The sequence below is a fragment of the Acomys russatus genome, chromosome 21, assembly GCF_903995435.1.
Source record: "Acomys russatus chromosome 21, mAcoRus1.1, whole genome shotgun sequence".
Classification (NCBI taxonomy): domain Eukaryota; kingdom Metazoa; phylum Chordata; class Mammalia; order Rodentia; family Muridae; genus Acomys; species Acomys russatus.
In genome coordinates, this window is record NC_067157.1 from 60,330,616 (window position 1) to 60,354,602 (window position 23,987).

Sequence of the window (23,987 nt, forward strand, 5' to 3'; positions counted from 1 at the left end):
TTAAGATTAACCCGGTTCAGAACACCTTCCTACATAGTGCCATAAAGATGAAGCAAAAAGTGTTAGGTATTTGGAAAACTGAAAATTTGGGCCTGTTTGTTCATCTGTTCAACTTAACAGAAACATGAGAAATTCTTTAGAGCCTGGCTATTTTGCAGGAAATATTATAGACACACACCTTTTAAGAGAACCGCAGTCAGGGTAGACCTGCACACCTGAGGTCAGTGTCTGCAGCTGCATCTTCAGTGCTCTGTTACTGCACTTCCAGGCTAACTACCACAGTTACTTGCACCTAACAACAGGAAGTGGCAGCTGACCAACCTGCCCCAGCGGTTCTCACAGCAGACTTCCTTGGTTGTATTGTATCAGCAATACTCTGGCCACTAAGCAACACAACAGAATTTCAAATCTGACCTTTTTTTTCTCCATTTCTATGACAAAGAGAAATTATTCATTATTTTTGTAGATGGTTGGCATAGAGGTGAATATAATTTTGTAATAAATAACTACTTGCTGCCTAAAGACATTTCAGAAAAGACATAAAAAGTACAATTGGGCCCTGAGCTAACTAGAAGTCCTAACAGTGCAAACAACTCAGCAGCAGGCCTGCCTTCGCCTCAACCTTTGCAAAAACCGCAGAGCCATGGGCGCCAGAAGGTCAGCTGTGAGTGCTACAGCCACCACGGCAGTGTTTTCAGATTTCTCGCCATCCACTGGATATTCAGTTGAATAACTTCCAAAGCCTCCTGGACACACCGAAGCTGCAAGGTTGCCTCTGACTGATTTTCAAAGAATGCCTGGACCTGCAAGTTCAATGAAGAAGTATTTTAAACAAAGAAGTGCTGAGGCTCCCTGGTGGGCCTTTTGAAGTGAGTTTTAACTATGTGCTTGTAGCTCCAGGGTCTGACATGTAGGAAGCAGGAGGGATATGGTTAAGTATAGGAGCAGCTTATACTTTACCACCCAAGGTATTCGCCTCAATCAAGTGTGGTAATCCAAAAAACAAAACAAAAGCTTTCTTCCCTGCTGGTGCCTCTACTCCCATGTCTCTTACTTCTTCTTTCCTTGTTATTTTTAAAAATATATAAAGAACTCTGAAAAACATGAGTCAATCTAAAAATAGGTTTGATACATAAATCACATTTTGAATGCGAGTTCTCAAAATAATTACATTACTACTAAAATGATTTGTATTGAGGAGATGGCACGTCATGCTGAGGATGGAACCAGAACTTCACCTCCTGGCTACATGCAACCATCTAGGAATAATCTCAATGTAGAGGCATTATCACTGATGAGAGAAGACGGAAGGGACTGGAATTAGATGAAAAGCCTCCACTTCACACAGCAGCCTAAGGAGAGAACACCTTGCAGTTCCTCTGCTAGCATTTTATACAACTAACCTCAGACAAATGTGTCTTTGTTGAAAACAGGTGAGTAGATCCAGCAACAATACTTTGGATGGTATAGGAGGCCAGATGGAACCTGAAGAAACACAAATATAAGACAAAAAATAAAATAAAATAAAATAAAAATGAAGCCTCTGCTGACAACCAAAGCACTATTCTAGAGCATGAAGGAAATCCTTCAGTGTAAAGGTGGAGTGGGGTGTTCCCTTTGGAAATTCAGTTCAGAAGTTGAGGCACCTTTACACTTATGCAGGAAAGGAGGTTGAGGCTTGGGATATTCTGATAGAATTTTAATCTAGTTCTCAAAAATCATCTATGCCCAGGGGGGAAAAAAAAAAAACCTCATTATTGCTTTAAGAGAAGAAGGAAGCACCTAAATGGGCTACCAAGCTAATGATTCCTTAACTGGTGTCTTGGCAATCAAGACATATTCCTAACACATATAACTGAACAGCTATTCTCAAATAGTCCATGGCCATGCTCAGGTGACTAGCTTACCAGGGTCGCACTCCAGTGGAACACCACTGTTACGTGCTGTAATGCTTAGAAATATAGAAAGCTGTTGCATACGAAGTGCTTCCCTTAGGAAGCACATGTTAGGACAAATCATAACCTCAGGGAGCCAGTAAGGCACTATGAGTCTTTTGCAAATGCACAGTCTGAGAATATGAAAGTCAGTCATTCCCCAAGAAACTTACTTATGTACAAGCTTATTCCAGTTTTCTTTAACAAAATCCCATGCCAGCAAGTGTCCAGGGAAGTGTCTGCCCACTGTTCTAATTATAAGTGACAACTTCTGTGTTCGGATAATACCACCATCCAGGCTACTTTTCATTAACCTGTAGAAGAAAACAGAGTTAGCCTTCAAAATAATTGTTTGTGAGGTGATGACCCAATGCCAAGCTCTTTATCAACTCAAGGTAAGTCAGGTTGGCCTAGCCTAAGATTAGGACACAAGTTAACAAGATAAGTCAGGTTGGACCAGCCTAAGATTAGGACACAAGTTAACACGTGTCGGTTACCTTACTAGTCACGACACACATATTCGTGCTTTGTTACCAAATGATTTATGATCAAGGAAAAACTGCAACTTACTACACTTTTGGAAACTAGTACATTTTCTGGTTTTTCAGGTTGGGAATACTCAGCCTGTACATTTCTGCATATAAATACACAGACCAGTACTGAAACTACCAAATGGCAAAGAAAAATAGTACAAAGCATAAGGGTCCTATGAAATATTTTCACATTTTACACTCTATGTTCAGGTGGTGTTTGACTATTTACAATGGAAGTGTATAGTATACTGTGCTAAGGTCAGAGACTAGCCACTGATTTAAAGATAACGCTTAGTAGAAAGTGGGTCTGGGCAGGGCCAAGGATGCCTCCAGGAGACCGTTAGGATTTACTTGCGAGGCTTTATGTAAGAGAAGAGCCAGGCTAAGGTGGTATGGCTTTCACTGTCTACCTGAAGCTGCAGGCACTTTTGAATTTCCCTTGGCCACTTGAATCTTCCTGTTCTCTCTGCTGGGTCTTCCCTGCCTGCCTTTCACCCACATGAAGCTCCCAGTTGGACATTAGGAAGTATAAGCAATAAACTCAAGGGACTCCAACAGTTGTCTATTTCTGAAGTGTTTGCATTTTCACAGTACAGCATGCACAGATCAGTATCTTGTACCACAGAGTTTAGGACATCATGCTAAGGGAGAGCGACACTTCCAAGCAGGGCAGAGATGGGACTAAGTGGATTCTGCACATCTGTTAAGGCTCAGTCCCCAAGATAAAGTCAAGCTCATGTGAACTCCTTACCACACTGTCCAACTCAGGAAGAAGTCACAGTGAGAACTCAAGAAAAAGTGGCTCCTGTCCTATAGAGCAAAGAGCATTTATCTTTTGGTTTTATTGTATCACATTCTTTGAGTGAGTCCATACCAGTAAAGTTTCTGTACATCCTCTGAGCTGGCAAGAGCTTCAAGTATTTTGTTCTTTTCTGCTTCAGAGCCCATGGAGGAATACATGTGTAAGAGGAACAACCAGCCTGTCTCGGTTCTTGCTCCAGCTTTGAACACAGTGACCATGACATCAGTCGGCAGGCTAGAAGAGACACAACGAAGCAGGAGAATAACAAGAAAACTATCTGACCCTATCTCAAAACCAGACCCACCAAACAAAACCAGAAAATGTGTTGGCAAGGATGTAAAAAAATTGGAATGTTTCAACTCTGTTAGTGGAAACATGAAATCACACAATTACTATGGGAAACTCTTATGAGAAATATCATGAAAGTTCCTTAAAAATTGAGAATTAAAAATGCTAGAGGAAACAGTTCTATCAAAAGAGCTTGCGAGGCAAGCATGAGTACTGTGTCTGATCCATAGAAGCCACATGGTAAAGTCAGGGGTTGGTAGGTCCATGAACGTCCAACATTCAGGAGACAGGAACAGGCAGACTCCAGGGGGCTCTCTAGCCATCCAATCTAGACTATTCAGTGAACACCAGGCCAGTGGAAGCCATTGTCTCAAAAATAGAGTGTCTTTAAGGATTAACACTAGAGATGGTTTTCTGGCCTACGTACGTACGTATACACACACACACACACACACACACACACACACACACACACAGAGAGAGACACACACACCAAAATGAAACAAATAATAAATTTTCTATGATCCAGCAATACCATTTTTGGATATATACCAAAAGAATTTAAATCAGGTCTGCAAGAGCTAAAATTTGTATGCTCAAATTCATGGCAGTAATAAGTAGAAGCAATTCAAGGGTCATGAAAACAATGTATTAAACAGGGTATGTGTACACAGGGGATGTCACTCCTTCCTTCCTTAGGAAGTAACGAATGGGAAGAACCATTTACGTAGATGTGCACTTCACCTCTGAGTCCCGTTTGATGCCATCCAATTGTCAAACAGCTTTGCAGCCATAGTGGTACAGTTCCCTAGGCTGTGGGCACAGGCAAACTCCAGCAAGGCTGAGCGAAGCCCTCGCATGGATGGCGTGCCGTCATCAGTCCAAGTCTGCTGCTGGATTTGGTTCTGGAGCAATTTATATACTCTGGTCTACAGAGATGAAAGTTGAAAGGTACTTATAATCAAAAACAAAGAAACAATGTGTGGAAAAGTTAGTTTGGAATCCCATTTTTCAGACACTTCCGTGGAAACACACAGCAACACTAGTGGGATTGGCACTTTGACTGCAGCAGAGAAAAGTCTGAGACTTGAAGATGCTTAGACTAAGCTCTAAGCACTCATACCCTATAATCAGACAGCATGGTTCTGCTAGTCTCCTTACACCTAATGATCAAGAGAGGATCTCAAAATATTTTATATGTATTTGAAAGTATGACAAATATTTTACTACAATAATTCTATTTTCATAAAAATCCTGATGTTTTAAATGTGATCATTTAAATAAGCAATTGAGAGTATGACTTCAATATTATTTACATAGCAGGTGCCTCAAGTTGCCTTTTCCTCTTATAAAATGAGATATACTTCTCATAAATTAACCCGAAGTTAAGGTAAGTAAACAGCCAGTACTAATTCCATAAAGAACAGCAGGCAAGAAGAGGAAGGGGATAAAGAGATATATCATATAAGCTACCAACACCGTCTATCCAATAAAATGCAGCAACAGTAACAAAATTACTTTAAAAATAAAACAAAAAATGCTGACACTTTGCTATATATTACATTTTGATTTACTGCTTTAATTATACACCAATACACCCAGGAAGGTTCATCCCTAAGTTAATGTAGTTTTAAAAAGAGAACTGTCAGTTTTATAGCAAGGGTTTATACCACCAATGCTTCATATGTAAGAGAGTAGCAACTTGGTAAGTTATAAAACAGGAACATGACTAAAACTAGACATTAACTTTTGATGTGAACAATTTAATACAACTCAAATGTACCTCCAGACCCTACCCACCAAACCATAGCTTTCCATAAACTACATAGCTTTCATAACAGGATGACAAATTAATATGTACAGTGTCCTGGTTATAATGACATAAATATTAATCAGACACCAGTATTAAATATCAGTACACTTGAATACTGAATTTAGGGGTTGGAAATGCCTGCCATCCCACTGCCTAACTACAAAGTGGTTTCACGGTTTGATAGTTTTGATGCTATCAAAATGTTCTAAGATTGAAAAAAGAATGTTAATGTTTTCCCTCTTTATGAGTTAAAGCCAAGTTAGTATTTAACTAAAAATTTAAAGAGTCATAGCACTAAAAGGGTCTAAGTCTTAGAAACAGAAGCTAAGCTTCCTTGCTCCTCACTCATCAGTCCCCTGGATCATACTCTCTAGCATGCTCCAAACAAACACCTGAAACCTTAGATGATGAAGATGCAGCAAGAGACAAGTTAAGTACCAAGTGCTTCCTAAGACTAATCTTAAATAGAATAGAGAAAGACACACAGGAGAAGGGCTTCTGCTATCAGGCTAGACAGAACAGGCAGGCGTTCTGCCTCCCTTCAGGATATTTTTAAAAACCCTTGAAATCAGTGCCCTTCAAGAGTATTTTGAAAGTGAGTGAGGTGCACTAGTCTTGTCTGCTCCTATGTGTATTTGACTAGTGTACCTTCCCCAACTCATATAATCTTAGATGGCAGTAGTGTCTGTAGATATAATCGAGTAATAATGAAGCTATACAGGGTTACTATGGGTTCTAAACTAAGGCTGGTATATCTATGACAAATGGCAAATTTGGGCACAGAAACACAATAGAATGCTTTGTCAACAGAGATAACTCAGGAGTGACATGGATTTAAGGAAGGGACACCATGGATTGGCAATATTCGGTTAAAACTAAGGGAAAGGCAGGTAGTAGATTGTCTTTTACAAAATACCCTACCAGCTAATACATTGACTGTAGCCTTTTACCCTCCAGAGGCATAATAAATACATTTCTGCTATTTTTATACATTAAATTTGTAATAATGCATTAAGAGAATCCTTGGTAACTAATATATTACCTTGGTTATTATTGAAGTGTCAAAAGTAACAGCTGCTAAGAGTAGGTGAGGGGTTTTAAGAAAGGGGATGTCTAATACTAAGAGTCCTTTGGAGCGTGTGCAGTCACTACTACCTATCAGCATCATAGCCCATGGCAGAGTAGTCAGCAACAACTCTAAAGCAGGATACTTTCAATACAAACATGTTGCATTTTATAATGGCCACTAGCAAATTAATAGGACATCTACTTTCTAAAATACCCTATTTTATGTTGTGTAAAAACAAAGAAGGGCTCCCAGGGGCATCTTCTTTTTGGACGGCTCCACTTGACAGCAGTCAGCTGTCTGTGTTCTGACACTCACACAACACTACTTCACATAGAAGCTGCACCAACTCTCCATTGCTAGGAATGGCATTTTGATCCAGACTAGAGATTTACAACCAGTAAAATAAAAAATTGGAATTTAACTGCTTTTTGAAATTAAAAAAAGGGGGGGGGAATATTAAGAGTTGAATAGACTTGTAAGTAACAATTTTAAAGGTAGGCCAAAAGAGAAACTTCAGAAAGAAGACTTACCACCAATCTTGAGGCCAGGTCCATGTGACCCAGTTTTTCCAGGAGGTTATAGATGAGACCCGTCTGGTACAATGCTTCAGTGATAGGTGCGGTGTAGGTCTCATTTCTAAGATAGTCAATCAGATCAAACGCCATTCGAAGAGGCACTTTGCCAAGGCTAAAGAACAAATGAATAGGAAGTACAAATCTGCTGAGACACACATAGCTTCATATACATGGAAGGAAATTCTATAGTGAGTCGGTAAGTTCTGCAGACAAGAAAGTTAAGTTTACAGTAGCATCAGGCAAAGTTAGACTCGAGTAATTATATTTAAATTGCTTACAGGTAAAGATGCATTTTAACAGAAAGATATACAACAGCTCATTTTTGGATCCAGAAGTCATCTATTATTTGCCATTGACTAAGCAAAAGCATCACACTGTCTTGGAAAAGACGACTGCTATTAATTTTAATTACTGATAACTTCTAATTACCACTTGATTGGGAGTGAGATAATCCTATCTGAATTGGTATCTGATTCAGGACACCTGAATCAGAAAACAGACAAATCTTATTTCTTGCTGTAAAGAAGTCAGTCTGACAAATCTGTTAAGACAAGGTCTATTTTGAATTTGTAGTGAATGCCCTTTAAAAACTAAGCAGTTATGCTGGGTAGGGTGTTACATGCCTTTAATTCCAGCACTCAAGAGGAAGAGAGCTGGGTCTCTGTGAGTTTGAAGCTGGCCTGGACCTGGACCAGGCTATGCAGTCACACCATCTCAAACAACACAGCAGGTAGTTTGTAGAAGTCACGGCAGTAACGGTTGGAATGATATAACAAGGCTATTTCAGATTTAAAGCACAAGTCAAAATGAAGATAATTATGAGTTTCCTTTGTGTTTCTAGGCCTAGAATCAATCTATATTTGTAAACTATTCAGAAGATAGCTTTACAAAAGTCCACTATCATTCCTGGCTTTGGGTTTATATAATGCATATGGCGGTTGGTGAGGCAAGCCACACACATACAAGGAGGCTCCATTGCCGGGGATGATATTCAACCAATAGGTTAGCATTAAGCCTTAGGCAGAAGCCAACTGCTTCATGAAGAGAATTCTCTCATGAAATAATGTGAAGTCTGAATTCCTACAACATTTTTACTTAACAAGATATGTATCCCCCTTGTTGATAACTACTCTTGAACTAGTAGCTGATCCTACTTTATGCTAATTATTCAATGTTTATAGCTGACGCTTTGAATACATTATAAAATTACTTACAGCAGTGAACATGCCTTACATTTTCCAAATTTTCTAAAACTGTACCTGATTGCCAATATATACTTGTTCTTTCAAACTGTTTTCTGAATTGTTCCTTAGTGCAATAACATTTAAAAATGATAATAACAATGTAAATTGTGCATACTCTACCCTGCAAGTTCAAAGATGTTATTGATGAGGTTGGCTCGGTCTTTGTCACTCAGAACATAAGGATTTCTTTTTAACTGATTGATTAGAGCTGCCCAGTCATCATCAGCATAATGAACAAGGTAATAGCCAGTCATGTTGGTATTGACTTTGACCCACTGCACCTGCTCTGTAAGATTGATGACATCTAGAAGAGAGGAAAAGTTAAAACACCAAGAGAGAAGACAATAGGGGGCACTTTAGGTTTTTCAAATTTAACAAGGTATGTTTTCATACCTATGACTCTTTTATGAAGCTAAACACCTTGTGCGAGTACAGTTAGTGTCGTGTTAATGAAGGCTGCTACTCATTCATTTAACCATTATTTATTCATCATATATTATTAGCTCTAGGACAGGCACTGGAAAAAGAATGAAGGACAAAGAAGGCAGAGGGATCTGTTTTTTAGATATAATATCACCTAGGTGTCACTGGTGGAAAAGGAAAATACAACATTCCCCGAAAGCATACAGACATTTCACTCTGAAGGGCAGTCTGGAGAGGCTTTGTAAAAGAAAACATGTCTAAGATATGATTCTTTTCAGTTACTTCAGAATACACAAGCCTTACGGAATTAGGTATGGGGAGACTGTGCAGAGTGGAGCAGCAGCTAAAATAGTCAGTGCAATATAAAAAATATGTCCAACTTCAACCTTTCTCTTTTATTTTACTAGTAAAGAAAACAAAAAGTTAGAAAATAGTTCATAGCCATTAGAACAAACATTAAGGAAAGCTTAAGATTTTGTTAGGCACCAGATAAATAGTTAAATCAAAATAATAGAATAATTGCAATTAATTTTTAACCCATGCATACATACGTGTGTGTGTGTGTGTGTGTGTGTGTGTGTGTGTGTGTGTGTGTGTGTTGAGAGAATTGTTTCTAGGGTGGAGAACGTACAACAACAAGGAACTGACTACTTATATTTTCAACATGCTTAAAATTACTAATAAAAATGTTCATATTAAAAACTGAATGATATATTATCATCTGATCTTAAGGTAAAAGTATACGTTTTTAATTATAAAAAAAGAAAACTAATCTACACCCAATGATACCATAGCGAAGTATATTTATTGCCATGCTTTTCCTACACTTATTCAAACTACTGTAGTATTCCCTACAGTTGTGCTACGTGTATTGACAACTCTCGCTCATCCTGGGTTTTCGCCTTGAGGCCTTCCACACTCCTTCACTTCCATTGTCTTCATATGCAATGCTCAAATATTCAGCTTTTCATTTCAGGACTTGTCCCGCTTTAGCCAATATCCTTTATTGAAACATTTAAAATTTTTCCCTATCATAATTCTTGTATAATGAATTTTTTGTACAAACTGCTTTAGAAACACATTTTAAAATGAAAGAAATGTTAGTACTTGAAGTTATACTTATATTTGGTCAAGTTCAGAAGCATAAATTATTAGAATTTATCTGATTCCTTTTATTCCTCTAATTTTGATGATATTGTGGACAATGAAGATGGAAATACTTCTAATTATGTCTTAATAGAACTAACAGCCTTTTCATTAAAGGTTCAGTATTAATTTCTGTTGTATTCTTGACATAGTAACAGATGTGAAAGGTCAGTTAGATGAAATACACTCATGTCTGTTTCCTAAGCAGTGTGTAGTTCTGGATAGTGTTTGTAATGGAAGAAGTTGTGGTTCCAAGTTAGAGTCAGGTAAACAGACTTATAACTGATGATGGTAGTTATATCATTAGCTAATCCAAAAAGTACTAACATTCTCCATCTGGGTTAGCAAACACAATCTTCTATGGAGCTTTTAAAGATAAAGCCCTGGGGAGAAGCATGATAAGCCTGGATCTTCGCTGACCTAAAAGGAATGAGAAGCAGGGCAACCATTTCATCGGATAGGTTCCGCAAGTGCTGAAATAATGAGTATTTTCACTGATGAGCATGTGCTGTGTTGCAAACCCGGCCCACTCCAGATGTAGAGAAAAGGAATACAGTGGGATTATATTTCAAATTATTACTGTCATCAAGTTGCCAAAACATAGGCAACACAGCCAACAGCAGAAGGAGAGAAGAGATTTATCATTTAAAGAACAGCATGAGGGTTGGAGAGATGGCTCAGTGGTTAAGAGCACTGGCTGCTCTTCCAGACGTCTTGAGTTTAATTCCCAGCAACCACATGTGGCTCACAACCACCCACAACATGAACTTACGCCCTCTTCTGGCCTGCAGGTGTGCATGAAGATGGATCAACTCGTACATTAAATAAATAAATAAATCTATTTCAAAAAATCACCTTATACACAAGGGACCTAAAGTGGTTGCTGGCTCAAATGCAGATGAAATGAGACTACTTTTATTTTTTTTGAGACTACTTTTATATGTTTTTAATTTATTATAATTATTAACAGATTACCAGTTCAGTTTTCATAGTCTATTGTATAGTAAAATAAAGAATGAGCAATTTAATTTAAATGGCAAAAACCCAAAGTAATCTAATTGTGATTTTAAAAGCCATTTGTCAAAAAGGTATGAAAATCAACTACTGTTTTATAAAAAAATTGAAGTCTTGAAACAAACAAAATACAAGTTTTTACTATAAAATTAGAATATATGACATCAAGTCTGCTCTAAAGCCACTCCTTCTTTGTATCACTTCCTTTACTCTTTATCTTATAAAGTAGGAAAAAAAAAAAAAAAAAAAAAAAAAGATCAAATAACAGCACACAAAGATATTTTTAGCAAATCTCCTTTCTTTTTCTTTCTAATTGTTTTTGCTCCAATGATACATCTTTTAGTTTCATAGAAATATTTCTGGTGTGCTGATTCACTTTTTTAGAAAAATAACATTTACTGTTAGAATTAAATATCTCCTACAGTTAAGGTTTTCAAACCTTAGGTTTGAAAAAAAAATATAGATAACAGAAAGGTAGGAAGGACAAAGTAGAAAATTTTAGCAAACCTAAAAAATTATCCCCCTTAGCCTGTTTTTATGCGCAACAAATATTAAAAAAAAGTGAGTGGGAAAAGGTGGCAAAGACACTAACTGAACTCAGCTACTACACACAACTGAACCAGCAAACTAAGCCTGGAGCCCTGCTGTAGACTAAGCCTGGAGCCCTACTGTAGACTGAGCCTGGAGCCCTGCTGTAGACTGAGCCTGGCGCCCTACTGTAGACTGAGCCTGGAGCCCTGCTGTAGACTGAGCCTGGAGCCCTACTGTAGGCTGAGGCTGGAGCCCTGCTGTAGACTGAGGCTGGAGCCCTGCTGTAGACTGAGCCTGGAGCCCTGCTGTAGACTGAGGCTGGAGCCCTGCTGTAGACTGAGCCTGGAGCCCTAGTGTAGACTGAGCCTGGAGCCCTACTGTAGACTGAGGCTGGAGCCCTGCTGTAGACTGAGCCTGGAGCCCTGCTGTAGACTAAGCCTGGAGCCCTACTGTAGACTGAGCCTGGAGCCCTACTGTAGACTGAGCCTGGAGCCCTGCTGTAGACTAAGCCTGGAGCCCTACTGTAGACTAAGCCTGGAGCCCTACTGTAGACTAAGCCTGAAACCCTACTGTAGACTAAGCCTGGAGCCCTACTGTAGACTTAGGAAACTAGAGGATCCTGTAGTGCAGTGACACAGCCTGGAGCCCTACTGTAGACTAAGCCTGGAGCCCTACTGTAGACTGAGGAAACCAGAGGACCCTGTAGTGCAGTGACACAGCCTGGAGCCCTACTGTCGACTGAGGAAACCAGAGGATCCTGTAGTGTAGTGACACAGCCTGGAGCCCTACTGTAGACTAAGCCTGGAGCCCTACTGTAGACTAAGCCTGGAGCCCTACTGTAGACTAAGCCTGGAGCCCTACTGTAGACTGAGCCTGGAGCCCTACTGTAGACTGAGGAAACCAGAGGATCCTGTAGTGCAGTGACACTGTATGACAAAATAAGCCTAAAGTCATCTTCTCTGCTACATTTTGAGGATAGAAAAAAATGCAAGTAGGTTGGAAGTAATTAGGATTGGGGTATTAGGAGCCAAGATGATTCAGCTGTCCTTAGGGATAAATGTTTCTCTCTTTCTCTCTCATGGTTTTTTCAAAACAAGGTTTCTCTGTGTAGCTGTGACTGTCCTGGACTCACTTTGTACACCAGGCTGTCCTAGAACTTACAGTGAACCACTTGCCTTGGCCTTGCCCAGCTCAAATATTTTCTTGTAAGATAGAGTATTTTAAGTATATACTCTTAAAATCTGAGTGCCAGAAATTAAAGCAGCACAGCCGCAGGGGAACTGCATTGTTAAAGGCAGAGAGCACACACTACTTACATCAAATTGGGCCAGTCCCTGCTTACACTCATCAATTCTACCCCTTTTGTGTATTCTCTTTGACTATGAGTCTTACCAGTGAAGGAAAATAAGACATTTCATTTGACTTTAAATGTTCTGTCCTTAGAAGTTTCTATAATCAAAATTAAAATGGAATGATTTCATTTATTCATTCAGCAACTATTTATGTGCCTACTATTTCTAAATTCATTAATGTGACTTATAAACCACAATATTTGCCCTCATTGGAAGATAAATTTAACATGGGGAGAGACCCAAGTGTACAGTACTTACAGAATATCCTGAGTGGTAAGAACAAAATGATATTTGGGACTATAAACTAGAAATCCACCTGGTCTTGTGATGTAGAAGTCTTCCTGGAACAAGCCATGGCTTAGCTAAGTGCTGAGGAATGAATGAATAGGAGGAAGTCAAGAGGCTGGGGAGTCAGGGCATTCTTCAAGGAGAGGCAACAGCACACAGAAAGGTTTAGATACAATGTGCAGTATGGCCTGTTCAGGGCGCTGAGAAAATTTCTGTGCAGCAAAATCAGAGGAAGGGGTAACGGAGATGGAGATGGGAATAGAAGAAAAAAGAGTGGGAGAGGAGGCAGAGGTGGGAAAGGGAAAGGCGCAGGACTGAAAGAGAGAGCACAGTGGGAAGAGGGGGAGGCAGGCTAAAGTACGTGTATGTGTCTCTTCCACACTCGTGTGTTCAAAGCTCGGTCCGAAAGCTCGGTCTAATCACTGAGAAGTAAGTGCTTAGCTCATTGGTAAGTTGGTAGAGAATGGGCACCTGTGAGGTATAGGGTGTGGCCAATATAACCTGCTAGTGTTTTCCTTTTCCTCTTCCTCTCCCAATGTCAATAACTGAAACTCCTCTTTAAGTTATTTGTTATACTGTTATAGTAACTAAGAGTTGACTATTGTAAGGGATAAGTAAGAAAATTGGAGCTATTTTATACATCATGAATCTCAAACATTTTTACCACACTCACATATAAACAGAGCTTTTAAAAGCGCCGACAGAAGCAGTTTTCTCACTGTCTATTTCTAATCCCAGCAAAAAAATAAATGCTATTATAAAATTTGCAAATTTTCCTTATTGGTTCTCGTTATATGCTGCATTGCATTTAGACTACCCTGCTAGATGCACAGAGGGGAAGGTGATTCCTCTTCCTTGGGCCAGAGTGCCCCTTTAAGAATTCCTGTTTAGAGTTCTGTTTCACCAGAGAAGGCAGTACTTTTTCACACATTAACCAAAGAGATGGTGGGATCATTTTCTCTCCCAAGGCTTTAAGTAGTGGCACTGTTGTATGGCTGCTGTGACTCTGCTATAGTAAGCCTACAATGCAAGCCTACAATGAAACGGCAAATTCATATGTTGAAGCTGGCGGCTTCCACTGTTACACCACACAGAAGAATAACTTAGTTTTAAGTACCTGATCACAAAAGGTAACAGACTTCAATTTTGAAAAGCTCTGATTTAAAAAAAAAATCCACACAATAGAAAAAAAAGCTTAACATCTATATTTTATTAGGGAATATTTTAATAAAGACAGTTGATGAGTCAGGTGCCGATAAGAATGAAGGACTATGTCAATTGCCATATATGTTTTTAAAGACAAGATAAGGAACTTGTATGTACATGATTTCAAGTAGAAAAAAATGTAAATGATAAAAAAGCATAAAAGGACTTCTACCAGTGCGAGCAGAGTGTCCCCATAACTCATGTAATGTGAATACACTGCCTAAGGGCACTCATCAGTTATGGTGTCTAACATGGACCTAACACGTATCAAACATTATTTTAGGTGCTCCATATAAATAAATTCTAAGAATCTTTATCACAACCCTAGTAGGCTCAGAGAGGCCGAACACCGCATCTAAAACCCAGTTAAGTGGTAATGAGAGAACCACAGTGTGAACCCGGGAACTGGGCTTTACTCACCTATCAGTGTAATCTTGAAAACAGATCCAAATCTAAACAAGAACTTTCCCTTTTCCACAAATCTAAAGTATCCATTGATGATTCTCACATAACCCAAGGGCATTATGTTCTTTGGAGATTTAAATGAAAAGAACAATATTTGTAGTATCACAGATGTATCTTACAAATGTTTTGAAATTGTATTTTAATAGTTTATATGGACAAACATGTGCAGAGCAACTATCCCTTGTCTGAAAAGCTTGGGACCAAAAGTGTTTCAAATCTGGGAACATTGTAGATTTTCTACCATTTGCACAGATTTTACTAGTAGAATATTATTAATCTGGAAATCTGAGTTAAAATGAAGGATACAAGGGATGGGCTAACAATTGAGATGTAATATGAATGAATTAATAAAATATTTTTAAAAAGATGCTCAGCCTGTATCACTATCCTGACTTATTATCTTCTTATGATAGTTCCTTGTCCCATTTTTCATTACCAAAAAAGGTAGATGTCTACAATCAGTTTGTGCAGGGCCCCTGGGTCCAAATCCGCCAGCCTCAATAATGTCCTTGTGGAGCTCCAGACCCTTCCTACCCCACTCCCGTCCTTACATCCCCCAACTCTTCCATACAGCTCTCAGCTCTCAGAAAAAGAAAGGAGGGTGGCAACAGGAAGATAACGGCGAGAGTATTACAATACGTATGTAATGTGGATTAATTATAATATATATATATATATAATGCTATTATAAGAAAAAATACAGTAAGCTTTCTTTATACTTAACTAAAAAAAAAGAGTTGGTCTTATTGTAGTCAAGTATTGGATGATGATTTATGACACTAGATGAGAGATTGTGCACACTGGAAAATGTAATCTATTATCTGTACTATGTTCAAAAATTTTAAATTACATTATTAGTTAATTTTTTTATGACAAAGGTATTAACTATAGTCACACCTGATTTCTTGTCCAGTAGTGAAACTGATCGGTATTCTGAATAGTTTTTTCCATCAGTGACGTAGGATATTGGAATATGCCAAAGGTGGCTGCAGAAGGAAAACATTGAAGGTTAGCTCTCCTCGTAATTTCAGTTACTTCAGGACTTGGTGGTTTGGGACAGTAACTGGAAGTTTCCAAACTTATTCCAGAGAGGGAAGACATCAGGTTTCACAAGAATGATGGTATAAAACCTCTAAAATCCTTATTATACCTGAAGGTGGGAATAAGACAGGCTGGGAAGAAAAAGGGCTGATACCTCGCATCCGAAGCCTGAGTTTCTGGTTGCATGCTTAGAGAAAACCGTTCCTGTTGTAGATGTAGCTCAGCCCCCTTCCTCTGGACCGTCACTAATGGGAACCCCTTCTGTAGGGTCCAGGTTTTCATCATTTTCTTCACATCTAGTGTTTTGTTTGTGACCTATGAAATTAAGAAGAATTTTTAATGATCTCTTTAAAGCAGGAAGATTATGATTTAGCTTGCTTTTCTGGATTATATATACATGTAAATTCTAGCTATCTCACCACCATAAAACCTGCTCTATTAGATCACTAAGGCAGACTCTACCTTAATAGCTACACAGCTGTTGAAAGTACAAAAGTATGGAACAATGCTTCCCAATTTTATTGTAGCACTGAACTTACCTTTCTCACAGCTCCAACCTATTTATTTTAGGACCAGAGGCTGGGAAGAAGAGGCTGAGAAGTTTAAAGCACTAATGAAGAGACTAGCGTTTATTTTGATCCGGATGTTGAAAAAACAGAATAATGTTAGAAACTAGGTTGGGATAGGACAATACCATTATTTGCGGTGAGTGATAAAGGCAGGCATATGTTCCAAATGTCAAGATATGTGTGACTGTGAATCAAACAGTGATGGCTCTCAATTGGAATGCCAACATATGACTAGAGAAAAAAAATACAGAATCAAGTGCTAGGTAGGAAGAATTAATTCCTTTTCTCAAGCAGAACAGTAGGGAAGGCCTATCTTCTGGGCAAAAACTTAATACTAGAAAAAACAACACTATCCAGAGTGGGCAATGAGACACAACAAAGCAAGGGCTCTTGACCCAATACCTACTGGACTCTGAAACTTTGTGTGATGTTTTACATGCATGTGGTTTTTCTGAGGCAAATGATAGGAACTTCTATATTTTTTTTTTTTATCAGATTCTCAGATATATCTGTGATCTTGCAAAGTACACAGAATCACCAATCTAGATCAGAGTAACAAACTTAGAAGCCTATCACAATTGTGCAGCCAACATATGTGCACAGGCAAGCTGGGCTCATGCACTGCTCTGAAGAATAACTTCTAATGACACAGCTTGTCAGAAAATGGACGTGTCAATAATCTATCCTTTTCTCTCTCTTAAATAACTGTCATTGGTACTATTTTTATATGCAATAGAAATATAAATGGAGGACCTCTTAAAGTTTGTAGACAGGATGGAGTTGTGCAGTTTACTTACCTCATTAAAGCTGTCCCAGAGATCATCACTTTGAATGGACGCATAGCTGTGGTTGTGCAGGTATAGAATGATAGCATGCTGAAACACATCTTCACTAAGGTACGTTTTCAACATCAGTAAGAGAGAAGCTCCCTGTTGAACAAATTGAGAAGAAGAGAAGAACAGATCAGGCTATTACAAGCCATAGAATAAAGAATCTAAGATTGAAAATATACTATTTCTACAACATGTTGACTTCATATATACAACATAATATTACTACATTATTAGTCTTGTACACATAGATGTAGACCATATTCAAACACAATTATTTAAAGATATAGACATTAGCAAAGGGAGTTGGATTCTTGTGCTCAATAAATTGACCATGAGCCATTCTTTGTGTCCTATCAGTTTACTTTGCTGCTTTTATGTCAGTGTTGAAATTGCCAGCATTTGTGTATTTTTAATAGAAACATAAGACAAATTGTCTATAGTAGTTCTTAGCCCATCTCCAGTGCTTATACTGCTAGCTGTACCAATGTACAAACCCTGAGCAAGACACAATCAGCAGTCATTACATTCTAATTTTAGTCTCCCATGTTGCTGAAATAAAGCACACACTAAGACTCCAGTACCAGGCTTACACGTATTCAGGCAATAATATACTGCTTCACATGCACATCACATTTCCAACCAGGAAACAAATACCTATTTGGTGTACTTTCTGACTTGAGAGAGAAATCGGGTTAGATCATTAGCAATGGATATTATTTTATGTATCTGGTATATGAATATTTCTTCTTCTATACTGAATGCTAGTTGAGTGAACAATTCAAAGATGCAACTACAGAAACATTGCCTAGCAGCAGGCACTAAACACAGTATTTTAAATGAACTTTACTTGTGATAAAAATGTAGCTAAGATAGGTAACATTTTATAGCTATTATATCCAATTTTCATTCTATAGCTGTACTTATTCTATAAATTTAAGCATTCATGTTCTCAATAGTCCCATCTTTTTTCCTATATGATTTTCTCCTCTATACTATACTATTCCCATCAACATTCTTAACTATATATAACACATATATGTATGCATTATTGACTATATGTCTTTCCTAAACTTCATGCCTTCTCTAGCTATCACACTAGTTATTGCTTCTCATCTGTAGTAAAACTCTTCAGGCATCTGCAGTTGCTCTCATGTTCTTTTGAACCACAGAGTAACCCTTACTCTACTAGCAATGGTCACTGGTGAATTTCCTGGTGCCAGATCAATCTCAGTTCTCTTACTCACCTTATCAATAAGGCACCAATAGCAGTTATGCACCCAGCCCTGAGTACTGCTCCTAACTTTACCTCTAATCCAGGGCTCTATCAGAATTTTTGGCGGAGTCTTATTTCCCCATGACTAGAGCTTGGTGTGCCTGCCATTTGCTCTTTGGACCGCCGGGCCTCTCTCTTTCTCCATCTAAATTTGCTTTCTAGTTGCTCCCTACTTTAGGGACTTTAACCCCCTGATTTATATACCTAATTAGATTTTACTTCTGAATTCCAGACTAAAATACAACTTGGTGTCTCTACTTGTAGGTATAACATACATTTCATACTGAAAGTTCAGTTTTTTTCTTTGTTACAGTTCTATTTATCCAGTAGTCTTCTACATTTCAGTAAATGACAATTTTAATTTCCAGTTGTTGAGAGAAAAAATTTAATTATGTGTGTGTGTGTGTGTGTGTGTGTGAGAGAGAGAGAGAGAGAGAGAGAGCTGAGAGGAGAGAGAGAGCGAGGGAGAGAGGAGAGGAGAGGGAGGAGCGGAGAGAGCGGGAGAGAGGAGAGCGAGGGAGGGAGAGAGGGAGAGAGTGGAGAGAGAGAGGAGAGAGGAGAGAGAGAGAGAGTGGAGAGGAGATGGAGAGTGGAGAGAGAGAGAGAGAGGAGAGAGAGAGGCGAGAGAGAGAGAGAGGCGGAGAGAGGAGAGGCGAGAGGGAGGAGAGAGAGAGAGAGAGAGAGAGAGAATATGAATATGTGAGGGCCAGAAGGTAGTGTTCAGGAGCTGTTCTCTCCTTCTATCATGTGGATCCCAGGAATAGAACTTAGTCTAAGCTGGCCCTTAGAAAAAAGTTGTTTTGGCACAGGAGACAACTTCCTGAACAGAACTCCAACAGCCCAGGTCTTAAGGTCAACAATGAATAAATGGGACCTCATGAGGCTGAGAAGCTTCTGTAAGGCAGGAGACACTGTCAAGAGAAGAAAGCGACAGCCTACAGACTGCGAAAAGACCTTCACCAACCCTACATCTGACAAAGGTATAATATCCAAAATATATAAAGAACTCAAGAAATTAAACACCACAAAACCAAATAACCCAATTGAGAAATGGGGCTCAGAACTCAATAGAGAATTCTCAACAGAGGAATATCAAATGGCTGAGAAACACTTAAAGAAATGCTCAACCTCTTTAGTCATCAGGGAAATGCAAATCAAAACAACTCTGAGATTCCATCATACACCCATCAGAACGGCTAAATCAACAATTCAGTGACACCACATGCTGGCGAGGATGTGGGGAGAGAGAAACACTCCTTCATTGCTGGTGGGAATGCAAACTAGTACAGCCGCTTTGGAAATCTATCTGGTGCTATCTCAGAAAACTGGGAATAGCGCTTCCTCAAGACCCAGTTATTCCGCTCCTTGGAATATACCCAGAAGATGCTCCAGCACACAAGGACATATGCTCAACCATGTTCATAGCAGCCTCATTCATAATAGCCAGAACCTGGAAAAGCCTAAGTGTCCATCAGTAAAAGAATGGATAAAGAAACTGTGGTACATTTACACTATGGAATACTACTCAGCTATTAAAACCAAGGAATTCCCGAAATTTGTGGACAAATGGATTGAATTAGAAATGATCATAATGAGTGAATTAACTCAGAAGCAGAAAGAGTCAAATGGTATATACTCACTTATATCTGCACACTAGCCCAAGGGGCATGTCCCATGAAAGTTTTCATTTACCAGGAAAGTGGGACAGAGGGGAGGACATCCTATTGGGACTCTAGGTGAGAGAAGCATGGGAGAATGGGGAAATAGAAGGATCCAGAGAGTCCTAGAAACCTACAAGAAGAACATTATGATGGGCAGATCCGGGCCCAGGGGTCCTGCTCAGACTATGGCACCAGCCAAGGGCAATACGTGCAGTAAACTTCAAGCTCCTACCCAGATCTAGCTGGTGGACAGGACATTCTCCACAGTTGAGTGGAGAGTGAGGTCTGACTTTCACATGAACTCTGGTGCCCCATATTTGACCATGTCCCCTGGATGGGGAGGCCTGGTGGTACTCAGAGGAAGGATAGGCAGGCTACCAAGAAGAGACTTGATACCCTATGAGCATATATAGGGGGAGGAGGTCCCCCTCAGTCATAGTCATAGGGGAGGGGAGTAAGGGGAAAATGGGAGGGAGGGAGGTTGGGAGGATACAAGGGATGGGATAACAATTGAGATGTATATGAATATATTAATAAAATATATTAAAAAAAGAAAAAAGCTATTAATGTTATGTTTTACTTTACTCTTATATTCCACACATGATTTATCAGTAAATGCTATAGGTTATTTTTTTTTTTACACTTATCAGGTCCAACTAACTACATGAGTGACCATCATAGCCCATCTATGACAACTACCTAATCAATCATCCTGGGTCCATGTGCTGCTGTTAAACACCTGACATGAGTTTTAAAATAAGATGTATCATGATACTTCCCTGGCCAAATATTTTTCTTCACCTAGAATCAAAGGTCCTTATCACATATTACACTTCATGACGACTTCACGTTATAATTCTGTGGACATTATCTATTTTCCCTTGCTTACTCTATTCCAAATATCCTGCTCCCACTTTATGCTTGAATATGAAAAGCAATCTGTTACCTTAAGCTGTGCTGGGCTTCCTAACATCAGTCCCAGGTTTGATGCAGCACTAAATGGATTCACACAACTCAGCTGATAGGCACACACACAATTATAATAACTATAACCTAGTACAATGAAAAGATTCAAGGTAAAATCAGCCGAGGAGTAGTTACAAAGTCTAAAAGATGGCAGTCCTCAATGTCCCTGAGCCCTCTCCTAGTAAACAAGATACACTTCTTTCCTTTAGCAAGCTGTGATAATGTATAGAATACTGTTAACCAGGGCAACTGTTTAAAAAAAAAGAAATTCAGAAAAAAAAAGAAAGAAAAAGAAATTAAGGATCCAAATTTTGTTTTGTTCCTTCTGCCTAGCAGTAAAGGGTCAGCATAGAAGGGCCTTCTTATTCACATGTCACCAAATTTAAAGCTCCCAAAGAACAGTAGACACTCAGTATAACTACATTTTTGGTGTAGTGTAGGCTGAGTAAATAATTTTCATCATGAACAGTACAAACTGCCCCCAAACTGGACTGCCAGATGCCAGGCAGGGAACAGCCTTGTGGGGAGACTACCAAAGGAAAGGTGTTCTAACACTGTGGTATCAACTCTTCTCTGCACACAAGGCCTATACTTTAACTGTCACTGTGAGCCAATATTGCCTCCTTACAAGTGGCCTTCCCTAGCAGTGCAATAGCAAATGGCATTTTCTTTGTTACTTTAATTTCTCTTTTTTTATTTCATCTAATACAACACCTATTCATTCTTTTGTCTATCTAATAGCTACCTCTATATTGTAACTATGAAATGGATACTCCATAGAAATGCTGCCCCGCTTGTCTCCTGAAGAATCTCCATCATCTAGAACAGTGATTGGCACGTGGTTTTTCAAAACTGGCTAATGAATGAACCACGTGGACAAGGCAACCTGCATCAGTGACTTCGTGACTATGAAGAAGAAATGGAATAACTCTTTTAAACATGCTTCCCTAGGCATTTGTATCTTCTTGCACAAAATACTGGAGTTATTCTGTGCTCTATTTTCCTCAGTGATGTGGGACATTAGTCAAATAAGCAGATGCCAGACTGTCAGGGTTAGGTATGCTGCTAAAATCTCAAGATCAGAGGTATGAGTTCTGGGTTTAGATGGACGATTGGTGTCAGAGCTCTGTCGTAACAGGTCTTGAAATAGCAACTTTGTTGACCCTCTGTATAGCAATAGAACACATGGTTTAAATGTTTCCTTACTGACCATTCAAGCATGGGCTTTAAAAATCATTATAGCAAATAACTGGAATACAGAAGCTTCCTTATCCACAAGGGATATTTTCCAAGACCCCTAATGGATGACAGACATCACATAGCACAAAACTTTCTATATGCTATGCTTTCCCCAATAACACAGTTTAATGAATGAATTAGGTATATACAATATTAATAATTCCTAATAATAAGATAATTTTAAGTATCACACTGCACTAAGTCATTTGAATATGGTCTCTTTCAAAATATTTTACTGTAGTCCAGATGAGATCTTAGCAAGAAATGCCTATGATTTTATTTCCTTATAAACTTAAGAACTTTGACCTAGTCACTTATAGGGACTACTTCATACCTTTACTTTGGCAACTACACAACTCTTGTGTATTAGGGATCATTACTAAATAAAATAAGAAATACTTGACCACAATCCCTAGTTGAGCCAGTTAATCTGACAATTAAGATGATATTTAGTGATGAACAGGAGGGTAGCATATACAACATGGACATACTGAAGAAATGACTGATTCATGCCAGGGCAGGGCAGCACAAACTTTTCCCATTACTCAATATGACATGTACTTTAAAATTTATGAATTGCTTATTTCTGTGCTTTTCCTTTTAGTATTTTTTCATAAGATGGTTAATGATGGTAACTTTAGAGCAAATTAAACTCCTGATTTCTTGTTTAAAGTACTATTATTTTATCAGGCTTGAATATGGAAAATATTTCTGCCTTCTTCTTTCTCTGTCTTACCCTGTCACGCTAAGTTCTCCGAGTAAAAAAGCAGACTTTATTTTTAGACCTATTTTCTTCCCATTGTTACGGTCACTCATTTCAAATGTTCAGCACTGCATGTCTGATTTCCAGTGCCATGTCCTTCTTTGGTCTCTCTCTACTTGAATATGCTTAATAAACTGAGTCCAATGTAAATGTTCTAAATATTAAGTTTAGTCAGGCCAGCCTGTGTTAACAGAAAAGCTTCGATTTCTTACTGCATCCAGGACCTCCTGAACCTTCCTGACTGCAGCTCCACCTCTGAAGGAAGCCCCAGCCATCAGCACTCCTGGCTCTGCTCTGCAGAAACCCTGTTCCATCCTGCCCTGCCCTGTGACCTGTGCTCTTACAGGTAGTGCAGATCTCAATTTCCTTCAGAGTCTCTCTTTAGCATGCATACATTTTCTGTACTATTACAGCACACACAACCTCTCTTACTCCTCCACATGTATTTACTACCCAATTTTGACCTTTTTCATAATATGGGTTCCACTGTCACATGTTTAATGTATTTTCTTCACTATCTAGCACAGGGATTTACTAGCCAAGTAATATGACAACCAAACATGAAAGGCCAATCAGTTTTAACATCACCCTTCTGACATCATGTATCTGAGTACCACTGGTACCACACTTCCTCTGTTCTAAGCTGCTCAGATCCCAACAGAGCTTCTATTTTCCATCCACGAACCTGATGTCTAGGCTTCACATCCTGCAGAGTAACTGTGAATTATTAAAATACCTTTTTTGCATAACTGTTTTGGTGATATTGATTCTAGACAATACGTTGATTCTCAGTAACACAATAAAGGACTTTGCTACAGACCCTCTAAGCACATGTTCTATTACTAGATCAATAGAGAAAACAGGTTCCTGAATTCTTACAGGAACTACTTTCCTGACTGGATACTAATTACAATAACTAAAAGGGAGACAGAGGAAGAAACACTCACAAAAGTTAAGAG

General features: G+C 38.9%; 1 protein-coding gene across 1 annotated transcript in view; it reads right to left on the reverse strand.

Annotated features, from left to right (window-relative positions):
* Positions 1–370: 370 nt before the first annotated feature.
* The window catches only part of Lnpep (leucyl and cystinyl aminopeptidase), an 82,555-nt gene continuing 58,938 nt past the window's right edge, over positions 371–23,987 (reverse strand). Inside the window, exons 9-18 of the mRNA XM_051164570.1 lie at positions 17,091–17,222; positions 15,879–16,039; positions 15,581–15,669; positions 8,379–8,562; positions 6,970–7,126; positions 4,302–4,486; positions 3,342–3,503; positions 2,108–2,248; positions 1,404–1,485; positions 371–803 (exon numbers count right to left, since the gene is read on the reverse strand). Coding sequence (XP_051020527.1) covers positions 672–803; positions 1,404–1,485; positions 2,108–2,248; positions 3,342–3,503; positions 4,302–4,486; positions 6,970–7,126; positions 8,379–8,562; positions 15,581–15,669; positions 15,879–16,039; positions 17,091–17,222 — 1,425 coding nt within the window. The 3' untranslated portion in view covers positions 371–671. The remainder of the gene's footprint in view (positions 804–1,403; positions 1,486–2,107; positions 2,249–3,341; positions 3,504–4,301; positions 4,487–6,969; positions 7,127–8,378; positions 8,563–15,580; positions 15,670–15,878; positions 16,040–17,090; positions 17,223–23,987) is intronic.